Here is an 18714-nt window from a genome sequence, read left to right on the forward strand (position 1 = left end):
GAAAACAAGGAAAGGGACTTTCTTTGATTCCCTCCTGTGTTTACCTCTGCCAAGGACTTTTCTCTTGAAGATCCCTCTCTATCTTTTCAAGGAGGGGTTTGAATTCTGTTGTCAACTAATTGTGACCTTTACAGAGCTCATTTGGCCACTGTGGGTTTCTACATGATGTGCCCTTTCCTACATTTTTGCTATCTTATTAATTTTTTCTCTATTTTTTTAAGGTTCTCCTCAAGAACTACCCCTTCCAAGTTGTCTTCCTGGATTTACTCAGCCCAAGGTAATACTTCACTTTCCTGGGTAAATCATAGCTCTTAGTTTATTCCTCTTATTTTGCCCAAATTTACTCATTCATGGTCATACTCATTGCTTTGTACTTATTTGGATTCATGACTTACATCCTCTACCAAATTTTATTACACTTGTTCTTAGCCAAAAGGCCGAGAAGCTATTGTCTCTACCAAACTTTTTTAAAAAGTTAAATTCTTTATTGTTTAAGGTATTACATATATCTCCTTTTTCCTCCCTTGACCTCTCCCTGCCTGCCCCCACACCCCAGCACATGCCCTCAGCTCCCCCCCCACACGCCCATTTGTGTTCACTGGTTGTGCTCATATGCATGCATACAAGTCCTTTGGTTGATCTCTTACCCCTCACCCCCGCCCCCCGCCTTCCCTCATAGGGTGGATAGTCTGTTCGATGCTTCTATGATCTGGTTCTATCTTTGTTCATCAGTTTATGTTGTTCATTATATTCCACAAGTGAGTGAGATCATGTGATATTTATCTTTCACTGACTGGCTTATTTTGCTTAGCATAATGCTCTCCAGTTCCATGCATGCTGTTGCAAATGGTAAGAATTCCTTCTTTTTAACAGCAGCATAGTATTCCATTGTGTAGATGTACCACAGTTTTCTAAACCACTCATCTGCTGATGGGCACTTAGGCTGCTTCCAAATCTTAAGTATGGTAAATTGTGCTGCTATGAACATAGGGGTGCATATCCTTTCTGATTGGCGTTTCTGTTTTCTTGGGATATATTCCTAGAAGTGGGATCACTGGGTCAAATGGGAGTTCCATTTTTATCTTTATGAGGAAACACCATACTGTTCTCCACAGTGGCTGCACCAGTCTGCATTCCCACCAGCAGTGCAAGAGGGTTCCTTTTTCTCCACATCCTCTCTAGCACTTGTCATTTGTTGATTTGTTGATGATAGCCAGGCTGACAGGTGTGCGATGGTACCTCATTGTTGTTTTGACTTGCATCTCTCAGATGATTAGTGACTTTGAGTATGTTTTCATATGTCTCTCAGCCTTCTGTATGTCCTCTTTCGAAAAATATCTATTTAGGTCCTTTGCCCATTTTTTTGTTGGATTGTTTATCTTCCTTTTGTTAAGTTGTATGAATTCCCTATAAATTTTGGAGATTAAAACCTTATCAGCGATAACATTGGCAAATATGTTCTCCCTTACAGTGGGCTTTCTTGTTTTGTTGATGGTTTCTTTTGCTGTGCAGAAGCTTTTTATTTTGATGTAGTACCATTTGTTTATTTTCTCCTGAGTCTCCATTGCCCTAGGAGCTGTGTCAGTAAAGATATTACTACGACATATGTCTGCTATTTTGCTGCCTATGGATTCTTCTAAGATTTTTATGGTTTCCCGTCTTACATTTAAGTCCTTTAGCCATTTTGAGTTTGTTTTTGTGTATGGTGTAAGTTGGTGGTCTAGTTTCATTTTTTTGCATGTATCTGTCCAATTTTCCCAACACCATTTATTGAAGAGACTGTGTTGCTCCATTGTATGCTCATGCCTCCTTTGTCAAATATTAATTGAGCATAGTGGCTTGTGTTGATCTCTGGGTTCTCTGTTCTGTTCCACTGGTCTATATGTCTGTTCTTGTGCCAGTACCAGGTAGTTTTGAGAATAGTGGCTTTGTAATACAGCTTGATATCTGAGATTGTGATCGCTCCAACTTTGTTCTTCTTTCTCAAGATTGATGCAGCTATTTGGGATCTTTTTTTGTTCCAGATGAATTTTTGGAGAGTTTGTTCTAGGTCTTTGAAGTATGTCATTGGTATTTTAATGGGGATTGCACTTAATCTATAGATTGCCTTAGGTAGTATGGACAGTTTAATTATGTTGATTCTATTGATCCATGAACACGGTATATTCTTCCATTTGTTTCTGTCTTCCTCTATCTCTTTTTTCAGCATCCTGTAATTTTCTGAGTAAAGGTCCTTTACCTCCTTGGTTAAATTTATTCCTAGGTATCTTAATTTTTTTGTTGCAATGGTAAATGGGATTGTTTTTTTTAGTTTCTCTTCCTGTGAGTTCATTATTGGAATATAAAAAGCCATAGATTTCTGGGTGTTAATTTTGTATCCTCCTACATTGCAGAATTCATTTATTAATTCTAGTAGTTTTTTGATGGAGTCTTTAGGGTTTTCTATATACAATATTATGTCATCTGAGAATGATGACAATTTTACTTCTTCTTTTCCAATTTGGATGCCTTTTATTTCTTCTTCTTGTCTGATTGCTATGGCTAGCACTTCCAGTACTATGTCGAAGAGGAGTGGTGAAAGTGGGCATCCCTGTCTTGTTCTTGTTCTGAGCAGAAATGGTTTTAGTTTTTGCCCATTAAGTATGATGTTGGCTGTAGGTTTGTCATGTAAAGCTTTTATTATGCTGAGGTATGAACCCTCAATTACCACTTTGCTGAGAGTTTTTCTCAGGAAAGGGTGTTGGATTTTATCAAATGCCTTTTCTACATCAATTGATATGATTATGTGATTCTTGTCTCTCAATTTGTTTATGTGATGTATCACGTTTATTCACTTGCGGATATTGTACCAGCCTTGCATCCCTGGAATAAACCCCACTTGGTCATGGTGTATGATCTTTCTAATGTAATGCTGGATCCATTTGCTAGAATTTTGTTGAGGATTTTAGCACCTATGTTCATCATGGATATTGGCCTGTAGTTCTCTTTCTTTGTGATGTCTGTATCTGGTTTTGGAATTAGGGTAATGCTGGATTCATAGAAAGAGCTTGGAAGTGTGCTTTCCTTTTTAATTTTTTGGAATAGTCTGAGAAGGATAGGTTTTATTTCTTCTTTGAATGTTTGGTATAACTCTCCTGTGAAGCCGTCTGTCCCTGGGCTTTTGTTTGCTGGAAGTTTTTTGATGACTGCTTCCATTTCCTCCTTAGTTATCAGCCTGTTGAGATTTTTTTATTCTCCTTGGTTGAGTTTTGGGAGGTCGTATTTTTCTAGGAATATGTCCATTTACTCTAGGTTGTCTAGTTTGTTAGAATAGAGTTGTTCATAGTATTTTTTAATAATCCTTTGTATTTCTGTGGGGTCTGTTGTTATTTTGCCTCTTTCATTTCTGATTTTGTTTATTTGGGTCCTCTCTCTTTGCTTCTTGGTGAGCCTGGCTAGAGGTTCGTCAATCTTGTTTATCCTTTCAAAGAACCAGCTCTTGGTTTCATTGATCTTTTGTATTTTTTTTGTCTCTATTTCATTTATTTCTACTCTGATCTTTATTATGTCCTTCCTTCTGCTCACTCTGGGCTTTTCTTGTTGCTCTCTTTCTAATTCTTTAAGTTCTAGAGTTAGATAATTTATTACCATTTTTTCTTGTTTTTTTTGAGGTAGGTCTGTAGAGCTATGAACTTCCCTCTCAGGACTGCTTTCACTGCGTCCCATAGGTTTTGGATTGTTGTGTTTTCATTGTCATTCATTTCCAGGATGTTTTAATTTCTTCTTTGATCTCTTTGGTAACCCAGTCATTGTTTAATAGCATGTTATTGAGCCTCTAATTGTTTGAATTTTTAAATTGTTTTTATTGTAGTTTATTTCTAATATTATGCCATTGTGGTCTGAGAAGATGCTTGATATGATTTCAGTGTTTTTGAATTTGGAGAGACTTTGCCTGTGCCCCAATATATGGTCTATCTTTGAAAATGTCCCATGTGCACTTGAGAAGAACATATATTCCGCGGCTTTGGGGTGAAATGCTCTGAAGATGTCAATTAGGTCCATCTGATCTAGTGAGTTATTTAGGATTGCTGTTTCTTTGCTGATTTTTTGTCTAGAGGATTTATCCAGTGATGTCAGTGGGGTATTAAAGTCCCCTACTATGATTGTATTGCTGTCAATCTCTCCCTTGATTTCTTCCAGAAGTTTTTTAGATGTATTTGGGTGCTCCTGCATTGGGTGCGTATATGTTTACCAGGGTTATATCCTCTTGTTGTATCGATCCCTTTAGTATTATGAAGTGGCCTTCTTTATCTCTTGTTATGGCCTTCACTTTGAGATCTATGTTGTCAGATATAAGTATTGCTATCCCAGCTTTTTTTTCATTTCCATGTCTCTACCAAATTTTAAATTACTTGAGGGAAGGTACTTACATTGTTCAACTTTAAATGAATTATTTTTCTCATCATCAGATGAAAAAGAGGATCAACAGTAAAATAATTTGATAAGCTCCCCCATGGACTTTGAATCCAATCGTGAGCTTCCCTTGAGGACTTTTCCTTGTGAAATGTTGGAGTCACTTCCTTCCAGATCTTTGTAATTTAAACCTGTTCTGATTTTCTTTTCTATTGCTTTGAAGGAGTTCTTCCACTAGGGGGCGCGCCTTACTATATGTAAGTCAATTTCTTTTTCTTTTGGAGGCAAAAGAAAGGAGACTTCATCAGGTAAAATATGAAAGCAGTGGAGAAACAAACAGTAGGAAGTAGGAACTGAACATTTCCTGGCACTTAACTTGGTCTCAGAGTAGCTGACTCACATGCCATTTCACTTGTTATATTATGTGTTGGTATGATTCTGGCCCATGTGTAAAAATTTCCCTCTTCCCAATATATTTCATTTATTACATCTACAAATATATATTGAGTGTATCCTTTGTGTCAGCTATTGTTGTGGATACTGAGGCTTCATTTGTGGAGAAAATAGACCAAGTCCCTGACTCTATGGAGCTTATTTCACCTGTGAGCAACAGACAATAAGTGAGATAAATAGATTAAATAGGGGACCTGGCTGGGGGTTGTAAGCCCCCAGGACCTGGGAGTCAACCTTGGATCTGGGAATCAACCTTGGAACCATTCTCATTCAAGAACTGCCTATTATCACGGAAAGATTAACAACCTTGTTGCCCAAACAGTGGAGTCCCACCCCAGCCTCCTACTTCCCCATGCCTGTAATCCCTTCTTTCTCATGTAATCCCTGTCCTACCCCATTTAAGCAGCTGGTTTATGGGGAGCTACAGAGCAGATTTTTGTGGATTATCTGCTGCTCTCCCATACTGCCAGCAGTATTAAAATAAATGCTTATGTATGATTCAAATAAAATAGATTAAATAGGGATAAATGCCAATGGGGAAAAATAATGCAGGGTCTATAGGCCATTGCACAAACTTTGACTTTTACTCTTAAAGAGATGGGAAGCATTGGGGACATTTGAGTAGAGGAGTGATGTGATCTGACATATTTTAAAAGAATCACTCTGTTTTTGTGGGGGTTTTTTACGGACAATAAATTATAAGGAGACAGGCCTGGGTCCAACTTGTAACGGTGGAATTTGGAAGAAGTTGTTGGATTTTTGGATATATTTTCAAGTTAGAACAACTGCATTTTCAAAAGAGCAGGATGTGAGAAAAAGAGAATAAAGGAGAACAAGGTTACCACGTTGCATAACACCAATAGCATTGAATAAAATATGGCTGGTGCCCTCTGGAGTTGTGTAACACAGCATTTCTGTTCAAGATGATGCTAAGGTTTTCTTCTTGAGCAGCTGGAAGGATGGAGTTGCCACTAACTGCAATGGTAAAGACTGTGAGAAGAACAGCGTTGAGAGTATATCAGTAGATCATTTTTGGATATGTTGAATTTGAGATGCCAATTAGATATTTAAATGGAGATGGTGAGTAAGCTGCGGGATGAGACTGGCATTCATAGGAATGGTTGGGGCTGGAAATAAATATTTTTGAGTCAGAGGCATCTAGGTAGTATTTAAAGCCAAGAGATGGATGACATCACTAAGAAAGTGGGAGTAGTTAGAGAAGAGAGGGGGATAAGGACCCAGCCCTGAAGCACTCCCACATGGAAATGTTAGGAACACAATGAAGAATGAGCAAAGTAAACGGACAAGATGTGGCCAGTAAGGTAGAAGGGAACCCAGAAGAGAACGAACAGTATCCTGGAAGCCACAGAAGAAGTTCAAGGAAGAGGGAATGATCAGTTGTGAAACATATTTCTGGTTGGCAAGCAAGAATTCTCAAATAGACTTTAGCAACATAGAAATTACTAGTGGCCTGGATAAAGACTGTTTCAGTGGACAGAAGATTCATTGGAGTGGGTGTAAGAGAGAAAAGGAGGTGAAAAATGGTAGATGGGGAATATAGACAAATCTTTTGAAGTTTTACTGTAAATGAGCAGAGAGATGAGACAGTAACTGGAATGGTGTGTGGGGTCAAGCGAAGGTATTTAGACTGGAAGAGTGATCACGTTTGCTCCCCAAGTACACACTGGTTGCTGGAGTCCACTTGTCCTTATTCATTCCCACGTGTTTCTTGGCATAATAGCCAGTAACTCTCATGCTGTATGTTGAGAGAGCGGAAGTTGCCAGCAGGTTTAGTGGAACAAACTCTAAGGAATCACACAGACAGCCTTTAATAAAACTGGACTTAGAGCCTCTGTAGTTAGCAAAAGGAGAGCATCTCCATGTGTGGAAAAAATTGGGGCCATGAGATCTAGCTGTCCCCCTTTCCCATGAGGTGATTCCTGCCCCTTTTGCCAACCTTGGAGGATTTGGCCTCAGTTACACTGAAGAGCCCATGGTCCCCTTCCAAAAACATTTATTGTACAGCAGGGTGAGGAAAAGAAATTCTTACAGATACTGAAAGGATGACTAAACCCCAGGTAGTGTTTGAACCAAGTGGGAAAACTGACATAAAAATTCAGGCCACAGTTGCACTAATTATTTTCCTGTTCCTTGGTGAGAAGTGGCCTCAACGGCAGAAAACAGTGTAGAGCTGGGCTTGCTTCTTAGCTCTGTGCTTTAGTAGTGATGGCTTTGAAAACACATACGAGTTTGACTCATTTCCATGCACTGTTTGTATTTGAATTTCTTTCCTATTTCTGTCTTCAAGGCCCAGTTCAAGTGTCACCTGTTTTGCAGAACATTCCTTGAGCCTCCTCTTGGGAAAAATGAATCATTTCCTTCTCTGCATTTCATAGCATGTTTTCTCTTTCTTTCTTCTAGCACATACTACATTATATCAGAGTGTGTATGGTTGCAAATGGAAGAGGCAGTAGAAAGTGAGAGTAGTTAAGAGAAGAGAGTGGGATAAGGACCCAGCCCTGAGGCTGGAATAAGGCAGTGAATAAGAGCATGGGCTCTGGACCTAGGCTGCTTGAGTTGAAATTGTGGTTCTTGCAAGTTGCTTAATCTACTTGGGGCTCAGTTTCTCATCTGTCTCATCTTGATTTAATAGTGGTAGTAGTAGTAGTAGGGGTTTTATAAAGATTAAAGAAGTTAACACATATGAAGTACTTAGAACAATGCCTAGCACATAGTAAGCACTCAATAAGCTTTTGCTATTTATCTCTCTTCTCCTTGAGGAATAAGACCATACCTTTATCTTTGTGCCACTAATTATTAACACTGGTCTTGGCACAGAATAGTAGGTTCTTAATACATTTTTGTGTAAATAAACCAGGTATCTAAATCAAATCAATTTAAGTTCGTGTTTAATAGTTTCATATACATATAGCCCTTTTATCAGCTCACTTATTTATTCCTGTGTACCACTCCATGTAGTGCTTAAGAATTAAGGTTCTAGCCTGATTGCCTAGTTTGTATCATTGCTGTGCCATTAATTAGCTTATTAACCTCTCAGTGCCTCAGCTTCCTCATCTGGAAAATGTGAAAAAATATAGGAAGTTAAACACAGAGTTACTGAACATTCAAATGTTAACTACAGTAATTAATTTTATTCTTTTAAAAATCTTTATTGTTCAGATTATTACAGATGTTCCTCTTTTTCTCCCCCATAGCTCCCCTCCACCCGGTTCCCACCCCACTCCAGGCCTTCCCCCCCAACACTGACCTCATCCATAAGTTTAAGCTCTTTGTCCAATCTCTTCCAGCAACCCCACAACCCTTTCCCCCGAGAATTGTCAGTCTGCTCCCTTTCCATGCCCCTGATTCTATTACATTCACCAGTCTGTTCTGTTCATCAGGTTTTTTTATTCATTTGATTTTTAGGTTCACTTGTTGATATGTATTTGTTGTCACTTTGTTGTTCATAATATTTTATCTTTACCTTTTTCTTCTTCTTCTTCTTCTTAGAGAATACCCTTCAGCATTTCATATAATACTGGTTTGGTGGTGATGAACTCCTTTAGCTTTTTCTTGTCTGTGAAGCTCTTTATCTTACCTTCAATTCTAAATGATAGCTTTGCTGGGTAGAGTAATCTTGGTTGTAGGTTCTTGCTATTCATCACTTTGAATATTTCTTGCCACTCCCTTCTTGGCCTGCATAGTTTCTGTTGAGAAATCAGCTGACAGTTGTATGGGCACTCCCTTGTAGGTAACTAACTGTTTTTCTCTTGCTGCTTTCAAGATTCTCTCTTTGCCTTTTTTCCTTGGCATTTTAATTATGATGTGTCTTGGTGTGGTCCTCTTTGGATTCCTCTTGTTTGGGGTTCTCTGTGCTTCCTAGACTTGTAAGTCTATTTCTTTAACCAGGTAGGGGAAGTTTTCTGTCATTATTTCTTCAAATAGGTTTTCAATATCTTGCTCTCTCTCTTCTTCTGGCACCCCCATAATTTGGATGTTGGTAAACTTGAAGTTGTCCCAGAGGCTCCTTACACTATCTTCATATTTTTGGATTCTTTTTTCTTTTTGCTTTTCTGTTTGGGTGTTTTTTGCTTCTTCGTATTTCAAATCTTTGACTTGATTCTAGTCTGCTGTTGAATCTCTGTATATTATTCTTTATTTCAGTCAGTGTATGCTTAATTACTGATTGGTCCTTTTTCATATACTTGAGGGTCTCACTAAATTTCTCGGAGGTTTCTAAAAGATTCTTGAGTAACCTTATAACCGTGGTTTTGAACTCTATATCCAATATTTTGCTTTCAACCATTTCTTTCATTTGTGACTTGTTTCTTTGTCTCCGCATTTTGGTTGCTTCCCTGTGTTTGTTTCTATGTACTGGGTAGCTGCTAAGTCTCCTTGAGTTGATAGAGTGGCCTTGTGTGGTAGTGTCCTATAGGGCCCAGTGGCTCAGCCTCCCCAGTCACCTGAGGTGGACGCTCTTGGTGCACCCCTTTGTGGGCTGTTTGCACAGTCCTGTTGTAGTTAACCCTTGATTGCTGTTGGTATCACTGGGAGGAAATGACCTCCATGCCAATTGGCTGTGATGACCAGCTGTGTCTACACTGGAAGATCTGTTGCACAGGAGACACCCTTATGGGGCAGGACTTGCTTCAGTGGGGCTTTGGTGCCAACTGAGTCTGTCCCTTGAGTGTGTCTCTTATGGATGTGAAGAGTTGTAATCTGGTATGGTCTCACTCTGACCACTGGGTACACTGGCTCTTGGGTCTCCAAGGAGGTGCAAGGTCAGCCACTGTCTGGGGCCGCCCAGCAGGAGCTGCAGAGACATCTGCAGATTCCTCCTCTTTGTATGGGGTTTGGAAGTTCCCAGACGAGGCCCAGCTGTGAAGCAAGGCAGGCTGCTGCTGCTGGGCCTTGGGCCTTCTTTTGGAAACTCTGGGGCTTTGTGACCCAGCTGCAGTTTGACAGGTTTTAGGTGGAGAAAGGACAGGCCATTCATATGCAAAAGCTGATGCACACAGCTTGGATGGGGTTGTAAGTTGGGTGGGGCAGCGTCTCTGGGAATCACCAGGGTGGAGCAAACAGCAATGGCTGCCAGTCACCCTGCACCTGAGAGGTCCCTGGGTCTCCACGTCCCGCACCCCTGTGCAGGATCAATGATCGCTGCAAGCACCTCTGAGAGAAAGCCGCCCTCGCATTCCTGTCCCGATGCCAGACAGTCCAGTTTCTCCCTGTATGTGTCTGGGTCCCCCAGAGTCTCCCCTGGAACTGGAGTTCAGAGCAAGTGGGAGCTTGTATCTCCCTCCCGATTAAAAGAGCAGCACATCCAGGTGCCAGCACTTTCCATGCCTCTGCACCTCTTACCAGTCTCTAGCGCTTTCTTCACCTCTCTAGTTGTGGAACCTCCACTCAGACAGCTTTCCTGTGGTTCTGGGTGGTAGTTGTTCTGCTGTTTAGTTGTAATTTTGATGTGGTTGTGAGAGGCAGCAAGTATAGGTGTTTACCTATGCCACCATCTTTGTTCTTCTTAATTTTATTCTTAGTTAAATGATTTAATGAACACCTACATGTTCCAGGGACTGTGCTAGACAATAAATATGCAGAGATGAATAAGATTTAGTTCCTATTCTAAGAAAACCCATAAGGGAGTGAAGGAAACAAGAGTGAGCAAGTCAGTATGTATAGAGGTAGTAAGGGAGGGTAGTAAGTTTTTATAGAGGAAGTACATTCTGAGCTTTGCTTCTGTGGGTTGAGGGTTCTTGGAAAATAATATCAAATAGATATCAAAATCCCTTTTGTGGTTCATCAGAAATTAGTTTAATAACAGATTTTTTTTCCATTAGATTTCCTTAACAAGGGGCCTCATCCTGTATTCTGGGCCAAGAATAATGTATTGTCAGACCTACCTGAGTGCACCAAACATTTTTGGTATAGTTTTCCTTGAGCAAAACACCTCTCTCCTTTTGAGTTAATTCAGGGAGCACTTACAGACAGAAGAGTGCATTTCGGGTGCCTCTGTTTTGCCCTTTCTCTCCCTCCCAGTCAATTTTTTGGAAAGATTAACATTTATGTTCTTACTTTCCTCACCCCAGCAATCAGGTCAAGGGAAAGTAGAGTGGCATGTTTTCTAAAAAAAGGCCAGGACCCCTTTCAAACTTATACTTTTAATAGAGACATCTTAGAGATGGTGGGACTGGAGCTATATTTAAATTATTGAGATCAAGGGCAGGGTGTGGACAAATGAAAAACTTTATGTCTTTCTTCTCTTAGAAAACCAATAAAACCAATGAAGCTTATCTGTCTCCCCCAAGTAGTTAATGAGAACAATAGAATTTAAAGTTCCTGGTGTTCCTCTGGAGCTGATTTTGGCAGGTGATAAGCAGCTTGTAAAAGGGCTTATTATTTGAGTAGAGTTTTGGCTGCCTGACTTTTAAGGTTGATTATTTATTTTGCATGTTGTATAACAGGAGCGTTGGGCAACGTTCAGAAGAGGCCTTCTGGGTTAGAGAGTGAGGGCTTCTCTGAGCATCTCCTCCCAACAGAACCAGATTCCAGCTGCAAAATAAGGAGCAACCTTGTATACAAGGCCCAGGCCATGTCTTTAATATAGCCCCTAACCACCAGGCAGGACTTTTCATGAGGGGATAAATATGTCTAAATGTCCATAGCCCAAGAAAAATATTTGCGTGCATAATTTCTCAAACGCACACTAATAAAGTGACCTGCTTTTGAAAAAAAATGTTTTTAAAGATATATTTTGGTCATTTGCAATAAGCAGTCATATGTCATCTCAGTTATCTCAGGTGCTCTGAAAGGTGGAGTTTTCTGCTGATAACAGTGAGAAATAGCCAAGAGATCTTCCCTGCTTTGTGAAGAGTGCCAAGCCAAAATTGTTCAGGCTTTAAAGTGTTGTGCCTCTTGTCTTGTGCTGGTCTTGTTGGCTCACTGAGAGAGATCCAGACATTTTAGAGATAGTGAATAAGGTAACTTCCTCTTCTAAACTTAAAAAAATTAATTGATTTTAGAGAAAGAGGAAAGGTAAGAGAAATAGAGATAGAGATAAAGAGATTTGTTGTTCCACTTATTGATGCATTCATTGGTTGATTCTTTTTTTTAACACACCATCAACGTTTATTGTTCAGGTCTCCCCAGTAGGCTAGTGCTAGGGCTGAGGGGCTGGGACTCTATGAGAAGGTCTGGGGGCCCAGTGTCCCGGTGACCCCAAGGCCTGTTGGTCCTCCCGCCTAAGCTTTCCAGGTCAAGAAGTCCTGTGGAGTCCCTGGCTATGTCAGACCCAGGAAAGCTGCCTTCCCGGAGGAAAAGGACATGTGGGGGGACAGGGCACATGATGACTCAAAACCTGCCAATTCTAGCATGAGCATGTGACAGGAGGTAAACTGAGGCAAGAGGGTAGAACGCAGAGGAAAAAGTGACAGGGGGTCTGAAAGTGAGGTAGGGAGGACCAGTATCTTTCAGGCCCTGAGCCAGAATGGGGAGAGAGGGAGATTTCCAGGTACTTCCCTTGGCTCTGGAAGAGTGAGCAGGAGAGAAGTGGGGGTTCTGGTCAGTCAGGGGTGAATCCTGAACAGCTCCGTCCCCAGGGGTGTCTGCAGGAAGCCATGCTTGAGGGACTGTAGTGCCTGCACAGGTCCTGTGTGCCCCCCGCCCTCGGTATGCACCGGACGGGAGGCAGCTGCATCCCTGCTGGGCCCTCACTGAGCCTTTTTGGACACTTTCTGGTTCTTCAGGATCACATAGGTGATAAACAGTCCCACAAACAGGAGCAGCAGGAGGCCAGCAGCTAGTGGGGATGGCAACAGCATAGGCTGGGGCAGGAAATATTTGTGGATGACATGCTGGCTGTCGATGAATGGCTGGCACCCAGGACAGAGCTCTGGTGAGCATTCCCCGCCTTGCCCAGCACCCCCAAGCCCAAACATCCACCTCCCCCATCTCAGGGTCTAAGCCCACTCAAACCACTGGGACAGCATTTGCTTTTCTTTAAGATGATGGCCATTTGTGTGCCTTGGTTTGTTTCCTTCACTTATTTAATAGTTGTTTACTGGGCACTTGCCCTAAGTTAGTGCCGGGGACCAAAAGAATCACCCAGGTGGTGTAGTAGGTGAAGATGATGAGGCTTATGGCAATGAGGCTGAGTCCCACCACCTGGTCTGTCTCCATGGCCATTGCCCCGTGCTCCGCTCTGGAACACCAGCCCTTATTGGTTGATTCTTATATGTGCCCTGATCAGAGATCGAACCTGCAACTTTGGCGTATCAGAACGATGCTCTAAGCAACTGAGCTACCTGGCCAGGGCTTCCTATTCTAAACTTTAAAAATGGATTGATCCAGGGCCCTGAAGAAATTGAGATGGTCTTGATAGAAACTTAGTTGTGTCTCCTTTTTCATTTTTCTCTTCTTTGATTTTTATTAGAACCTAATTTATGAGGACGTTCTTTTATAGAGGCTATAAGCCAGCATTTTTGTTAGTTAGTGATATTAGTGAAATGGGAAGTAGCAGGAGGTGATAGGTGCCTAGGAAGAGATTTTATGAGCTATTGAATTAATTGTAGATGCTTTATGGTATTTTGAAGATATGTGTCTTGGGAGAAGTGGCTTTTACACTTGAAATTATTGTTTTAGGATGAACCATCCTCCTTCAGAGGCAACGTTTTATTGAAAAAAATCTTGGGAAATGTGAAATCAGATCATCCTCATGGAGTTTGTGAGTGTGACCAGATTAATTTCTTGCACTAAATTCTGTAGCATTATAGATGGACCATTGCTTTGGCTCCTTTGTTAGTCAGGATAGGCAGTAACAAATTAATGCAGTGACAGATAAACAACAGAGGTTTACTTGTTGCTCACATAAACTTCGCTGCAGGTTAGTTGGACTTCTTCTCTCTTGTACCAATGCCATCTTGAACACCTGACCTTCAAGGGCACCGTAGCAGAGAAAATGACAGCTCAAAGCCACATGCCTTAATTGCCTCATCTTAGAAGTGACACACATCACTTCTGCATCACATTGCCTTTATCTAACTTTAAGGGAGACTAGGATATATAGAGGCATACCTGGTATATTTGGTGGCTATTTACAGTCTTTTATACATTCTTTGGTTAGTGACTGACCATTAACTTCCTGCCTCACTCTAGGGAATGTATGAGTGAATCTGATTGCCTAATTCTGTAACAAGTTGGACTGTGAACATCAACCTACCTCTGACAAATAGTGCCTGTTTTATCTAAGGAGAGGAGACAGAACAGGCAGTTCTCACCTGCTTGTCAGTTAGAGTCCTTTTCCTTTTTCCACCCTATTACCATGAAACATATTCTCCCTTCTGCTTCTGGCCTAAGAGTCATATGAACATAAAATTGCCTCCAGGTCAAACACCTCTGTCACTCTTCCCAGGCTCTAGGTATGACTGGAACTGTGGAGTATTTGATAAAAAAAAAAAAAAGTGAGAGAGTTGTTCTTTATGAGGTTGAACTCAGAAGGTCAGAACAGGCTGTCCATGTCTGCAGTGGTCCTAATTCCTCAGGGCTGGTTCACCATATGGTGAACTCTCTGACAAGACTGAGTGAACAGAATTCCCCAGTGTCCATGAGTATCACTAAGAGGGAACTTACTTCTCTACCAAAGCCAAGTTCTCAATAGTTAAGGTGGTCCTTCTCCCAGGAGGAATATGACCAGTGGAACCATTTCCAGATTCTCACTAGAAGTGAGGATTAAATTTCTAGAAAGGACCTGAGGTAAAAAGTGGTTGGCTGCTCCTGACCTGACTCATAGCATTTGACTGAACCATAATCACTAGAGTATAATAGTGTGTGTGTGTGTGTGTGTGTGTGTGTGTGTGTGTGTGTGTGTAAATCCTGTGGTACTTAGTGACTGGTTGCCTGGCCCTTGCAACAATTTGCTTCTGTCATTGTTGTTTTCCCTTTGAATCTCTAAGGAAATAATTTACTCTTAACTTCCTTTAGTGTCTTTTTTTTTTTTCTTTGCAGATATTTTCTTTTTTTAAAAAAAAAAAATCTTTATTGTTGAAAGTATTACATAGGTTCTCCTCCCCGCCCCCACCCCGCCATTAACCTCTTTCAGCCCGCTCCCATCTGCCTCCCCCCTTCCCAGGTCCTTACCATCTCATTGTCTCTATCCATGGGTTATGCATATATGCATACAAATTCATTGATTGATCTCTTCCCACCCACCCTCCCCTGACTTCTCTCTGAGGTTTAACAGTCTGTTCATGCTTCTATGTCTCTGGGTCAATTTTTGATCATCAGTTTATTTGGTTCATTAAATTCCACATATGAGTGAGATCATGTGATATTCATCTTTCTCTGACTGGCTTATTTCGCTTAGCATAATACTCTTCAGGTCCGTCCATGCTGTTGCAAATGGTAAGAGTTTTTTCTTTTTTATTGCTGCATAGTATTCCATTGTGTAAATGTACCACTGTTTATTTTATCCAGTCATCTGCTGGATAAAGGTTGTTTCCAAATCTTAGCTATTGTAAATCACACTACTATGAATATAGGAATGCATATATTCTTTCTGATGAGTGTTTTGAGTTTCTTAGTGCCTTTCATAGGGAAGGAGTGGCTAGAGTCAGTGTAGATCAACCCGAGGAGTGTAAATCTGCCAGAATTTCAGCTCAGCCTTCTTGCTTCTGACATACATACCTTCCTGAAGTGCAGGCCCTAAACCAGATGTTAGTTAGCCACAGAGTAGTTTGTTGGGTGATTAGCTGGTTGGCTTAGAAAAATGGGAGGGGTGGATATAAATGTAAGGAGATAGGGGTTATGAAGTGCTGTATTTGAAAGAGGGTCGTGATGATTAGTTTTCACGTTGCCTCCTTTGTCTTCATTGCTATACTCTGTGTGGGTCTTGTTATCTTGATTCTAGTTGAGACTCACCCAAACAATCGGTTCTTAAATATAAATCACATCCCCTTATAGAATCACTGCAAAACTCATCGTGGAGAAAATATTTCTAAGAGCCAGATACAGCATTCACTTTGGTTGGAGTTTACCATTTAAATTTATTTCACACATGTATTATGGCCTTTACAATATGTTCTTTTTTTCTCCTTTATCTTTTGTTTTTTAAATTTATTTTTTAACTATAGTTGACATACTGTAATACTGCAATATTATATTAGTTTCAGGTACACAATATAGTGATTCAACATTTGTATACCTTATGAAGTGATTACCATAAGTCTAATACCCATCTGTCACTGCACATAGTTATTATAGTACTAGAGGCCTGGTGCACGAATTTGTGCATGGGTGGGGTCCAGCCGGCGTGCCCTGATCAGGCCGATCAGGCCAGGCTGACCAAGGGGAGGGGACATGGGAGGATGGCTGTCCGGCTCCATCCCCTGGTCGAACTCCCAGTCATTCGAACTCCCCCACAAGGGGACAATTTGCACATTAGCCTTTTATTATATAGGATTATTCCCTCTCCTGTACATTACATCCCCGTGACTTACTTTATAACTGGAAATTTGTAATTCTTAATCCCCTTCTTTTTCCATCCATCCCCAACCCCCTCTGCTCTGGCAACCATCAGTTTGCTCTGTATCTATGAGTTTGTTTGTTTTGTTTTTTAGGGTCCACAAAGAAGTGAAATCATGTGGCATTTGTCTTTCTTTATCCAACTTATTTTACATAACATAATACTGTCTAGATCAGGGGTCCTCAAACTATGGCCTGCGGGCCACATGTGGCCCGCCGAGGACATTTATCCGGCCAGCCAGGTGTTTTTGCCACCGCTGCCTGTCCTGCTTAGCAGCCGACTTGTCCCGGGCCTGCAGTGCGCATGTGTGGAATGTGCGCCGCACTCTCCAACTCCCCTCTTTCTCTCTGTCTCTCGACTCCTCCTCTCAGTCTCGGGTGTGATCAGACGAGTCACGAGCTTGCCTGTGCAGAGCCTGCTGCTGCCTGAGGACCGAGGTAAGAACAAGTTAGGTCTATTTTTTTCTTATTTTGCAGTTAGTAGGGCCTTTTTTTTTTTTGCGGTTAAGGGGGGCCTTTTTTTTCTGAAGTTGGAGGTCTTTTTTTTTGCAGATGGGGGCGCCTTTTTTTAAGTTAGGAGAGCCTTTTTTTTAAGTTGGTTAGTTGGTTGGGGGTGGTTTCTAGGGGGGTTGCATCACAGTGATAACGCAAATAGTGCTCAGTGGTAATGCAAATTGTCAGTGCTCAGAGGTAATGCAAATGGTCAGTGCTCAGAGGTAATGCAAGTAGTCAGTGCTCAGTGGTAATGATAATTGTAAGTGCTCAGTGTTAATGCAAATGGTCAGTGCTCAGTATTAATGCAAATTATCAGCAGTCAGTGTTATCGCAAATGGTCAGCCGTCAGTGTTAATGCAAATGGTCAGTGGCTCAGTGTTATCGCATGGGGGCCTCAAACTGGTAATCTGCCTAGGGCCCCATGGGAACTTAATCCGGCTCTGCAGACAGCCGAGGAGTAGGAAACCCAATTTAATTGACAGTAAGTGCATTTATATTTTGATTGCTATTCAGTTGTGTATGATGTTGTATGTTGTGTGCTGTGTAAGCCCCGGTTCACACTGTTGTGATCTCTAAGCAGTGCGAGTTCAGCCATATGCTTATATGGCTGAACTCGTATTAGATTCAGAAGAAAAAAGGCATACGTGCCTTCTTTTTTCCTGCAGTGGAATCTGATTGCATGGGTCTTCTCACCCATGTAATCAGATTTCTGTGTGAGTTCACAGATCGCAGTGCGGTTCGCACAGGGTAGTGTGAACTGGAAAGGTGGTGGAGGAACTGGTTCTGTAATCGTGCCGGTTCCCGCACCGCACCAGTGTGAGCCTGAGGTAAAAGCGGAGTTCCACCAATATGGGCACTGGTGAGGCTGAAATGATGTGGACTGGCAAGGCTGCATTGATGGACACTGATCAGACTGCATTGATGGGCAGTGCAGTCTATATGTCTCTGTGTGGGCAAAGTTATTGCTGGTATATTGTTCTTATAGTGCTGTGTGTGTGTGTGTGTGTGTGTATATATATATATATGTGTGTGTGTGTGTATATATATGTATTTTACTAACAGCAATTTGGAATCCCTAGGAAACAATGATATCAAGAAAGAGAAAAATTGACTTGGAGTGTAGGATATTCAAAGAACAGTGGACTTATGATTACTTTTTCATGCAGTACAAGGAAAGAGCTGTGTGTTTGACATGCCAGAATATAGTGTCTGTGTTCAAAGAATGCAATTTGCGTCGACACTATCAAACTCAACATAAAGATAAATATGATTGTTTGGTCGGAGAAGTGAGAAAAGATAAAATATTAAAACTGAAAAATACATTGACAACTCAGCAAAATACTTTTGTGAAGCAGAAGTAGCTAAATATTTCATCACTGCGAGCAAGTTTTCAAGTTGCCAAGCTAATAGCGTGCACTGGCAGACCATTCGTGGAGGGAGAATTTGTTAAAGAATGCCTTCTTTCTGTTGCCAAAGAGATGTGTCCAGAGAAGGCAAATTTATTTAGTACAGTGAGTTTTTCAGGACCTACAATTACACAAAGGATTGAAGAAATGGGAGACAATTTGCATCAGCATTTGCAAAACTCCGCAAAAAAACTTTCCTATTTTTCCTTGGCACTCGACGAAAGTAATGATGTTCGTGATTCTGCACAACTTCTAATTTTTATTCGTGGGACGAATGACTATTTCGAAGTCACAGAAGAGCTTGCTGCACTGCAAAGCATCAAAGGAACAACTACAGGAGAGGATATCTATGAAAAGGTTTTCCAAACTGTGAATGGTTTGGAGCTGGACTGGGCTAAACTAGCCAGTGTGACAGCTGATGGTGCTCCTAGCATGGTGGGGTCTAAGAAAG

At 41.2% G+C, this 18714-nt stretch overlaps 1 protein-coding gene across 1 annotated transcript; it reads right to left on the bottom strand.

Moving 5' to 3' along the window:
* Positions 1-12554: 12554 nt before the first annotated feature.
* LOC308239877 (dolichol phosphate-mannose biosynthesis regulatory protein-like) lies at positions 12555-13029 on the bottom strand (the record flags this gene model as incomplete). Its single annotated transcript, XM_080652729.1, has 2 exons — positions 12555-12716; positions 12937-13029. 2 exons carry the CDS (start codon positions 13027-13029, stop codon positions 12555-12557), a joined length of 255 nt encoding a protein of 84 aa, XP_080508855.1.
* Between the last annotated feature and the right edge of the window lie 5685 nt (positions 13030-18714).

Source organism: Plecotus auritus (assembly GCF_963455305.1).
Source record: "Plecotus auritus genome assembly, chromosome: X".
NCBI lineage: Eukaryota > Metazoa > Chordata > Mammalia > Chiroptera > Vespertilionidae > Plecotus > Plecotus auritus.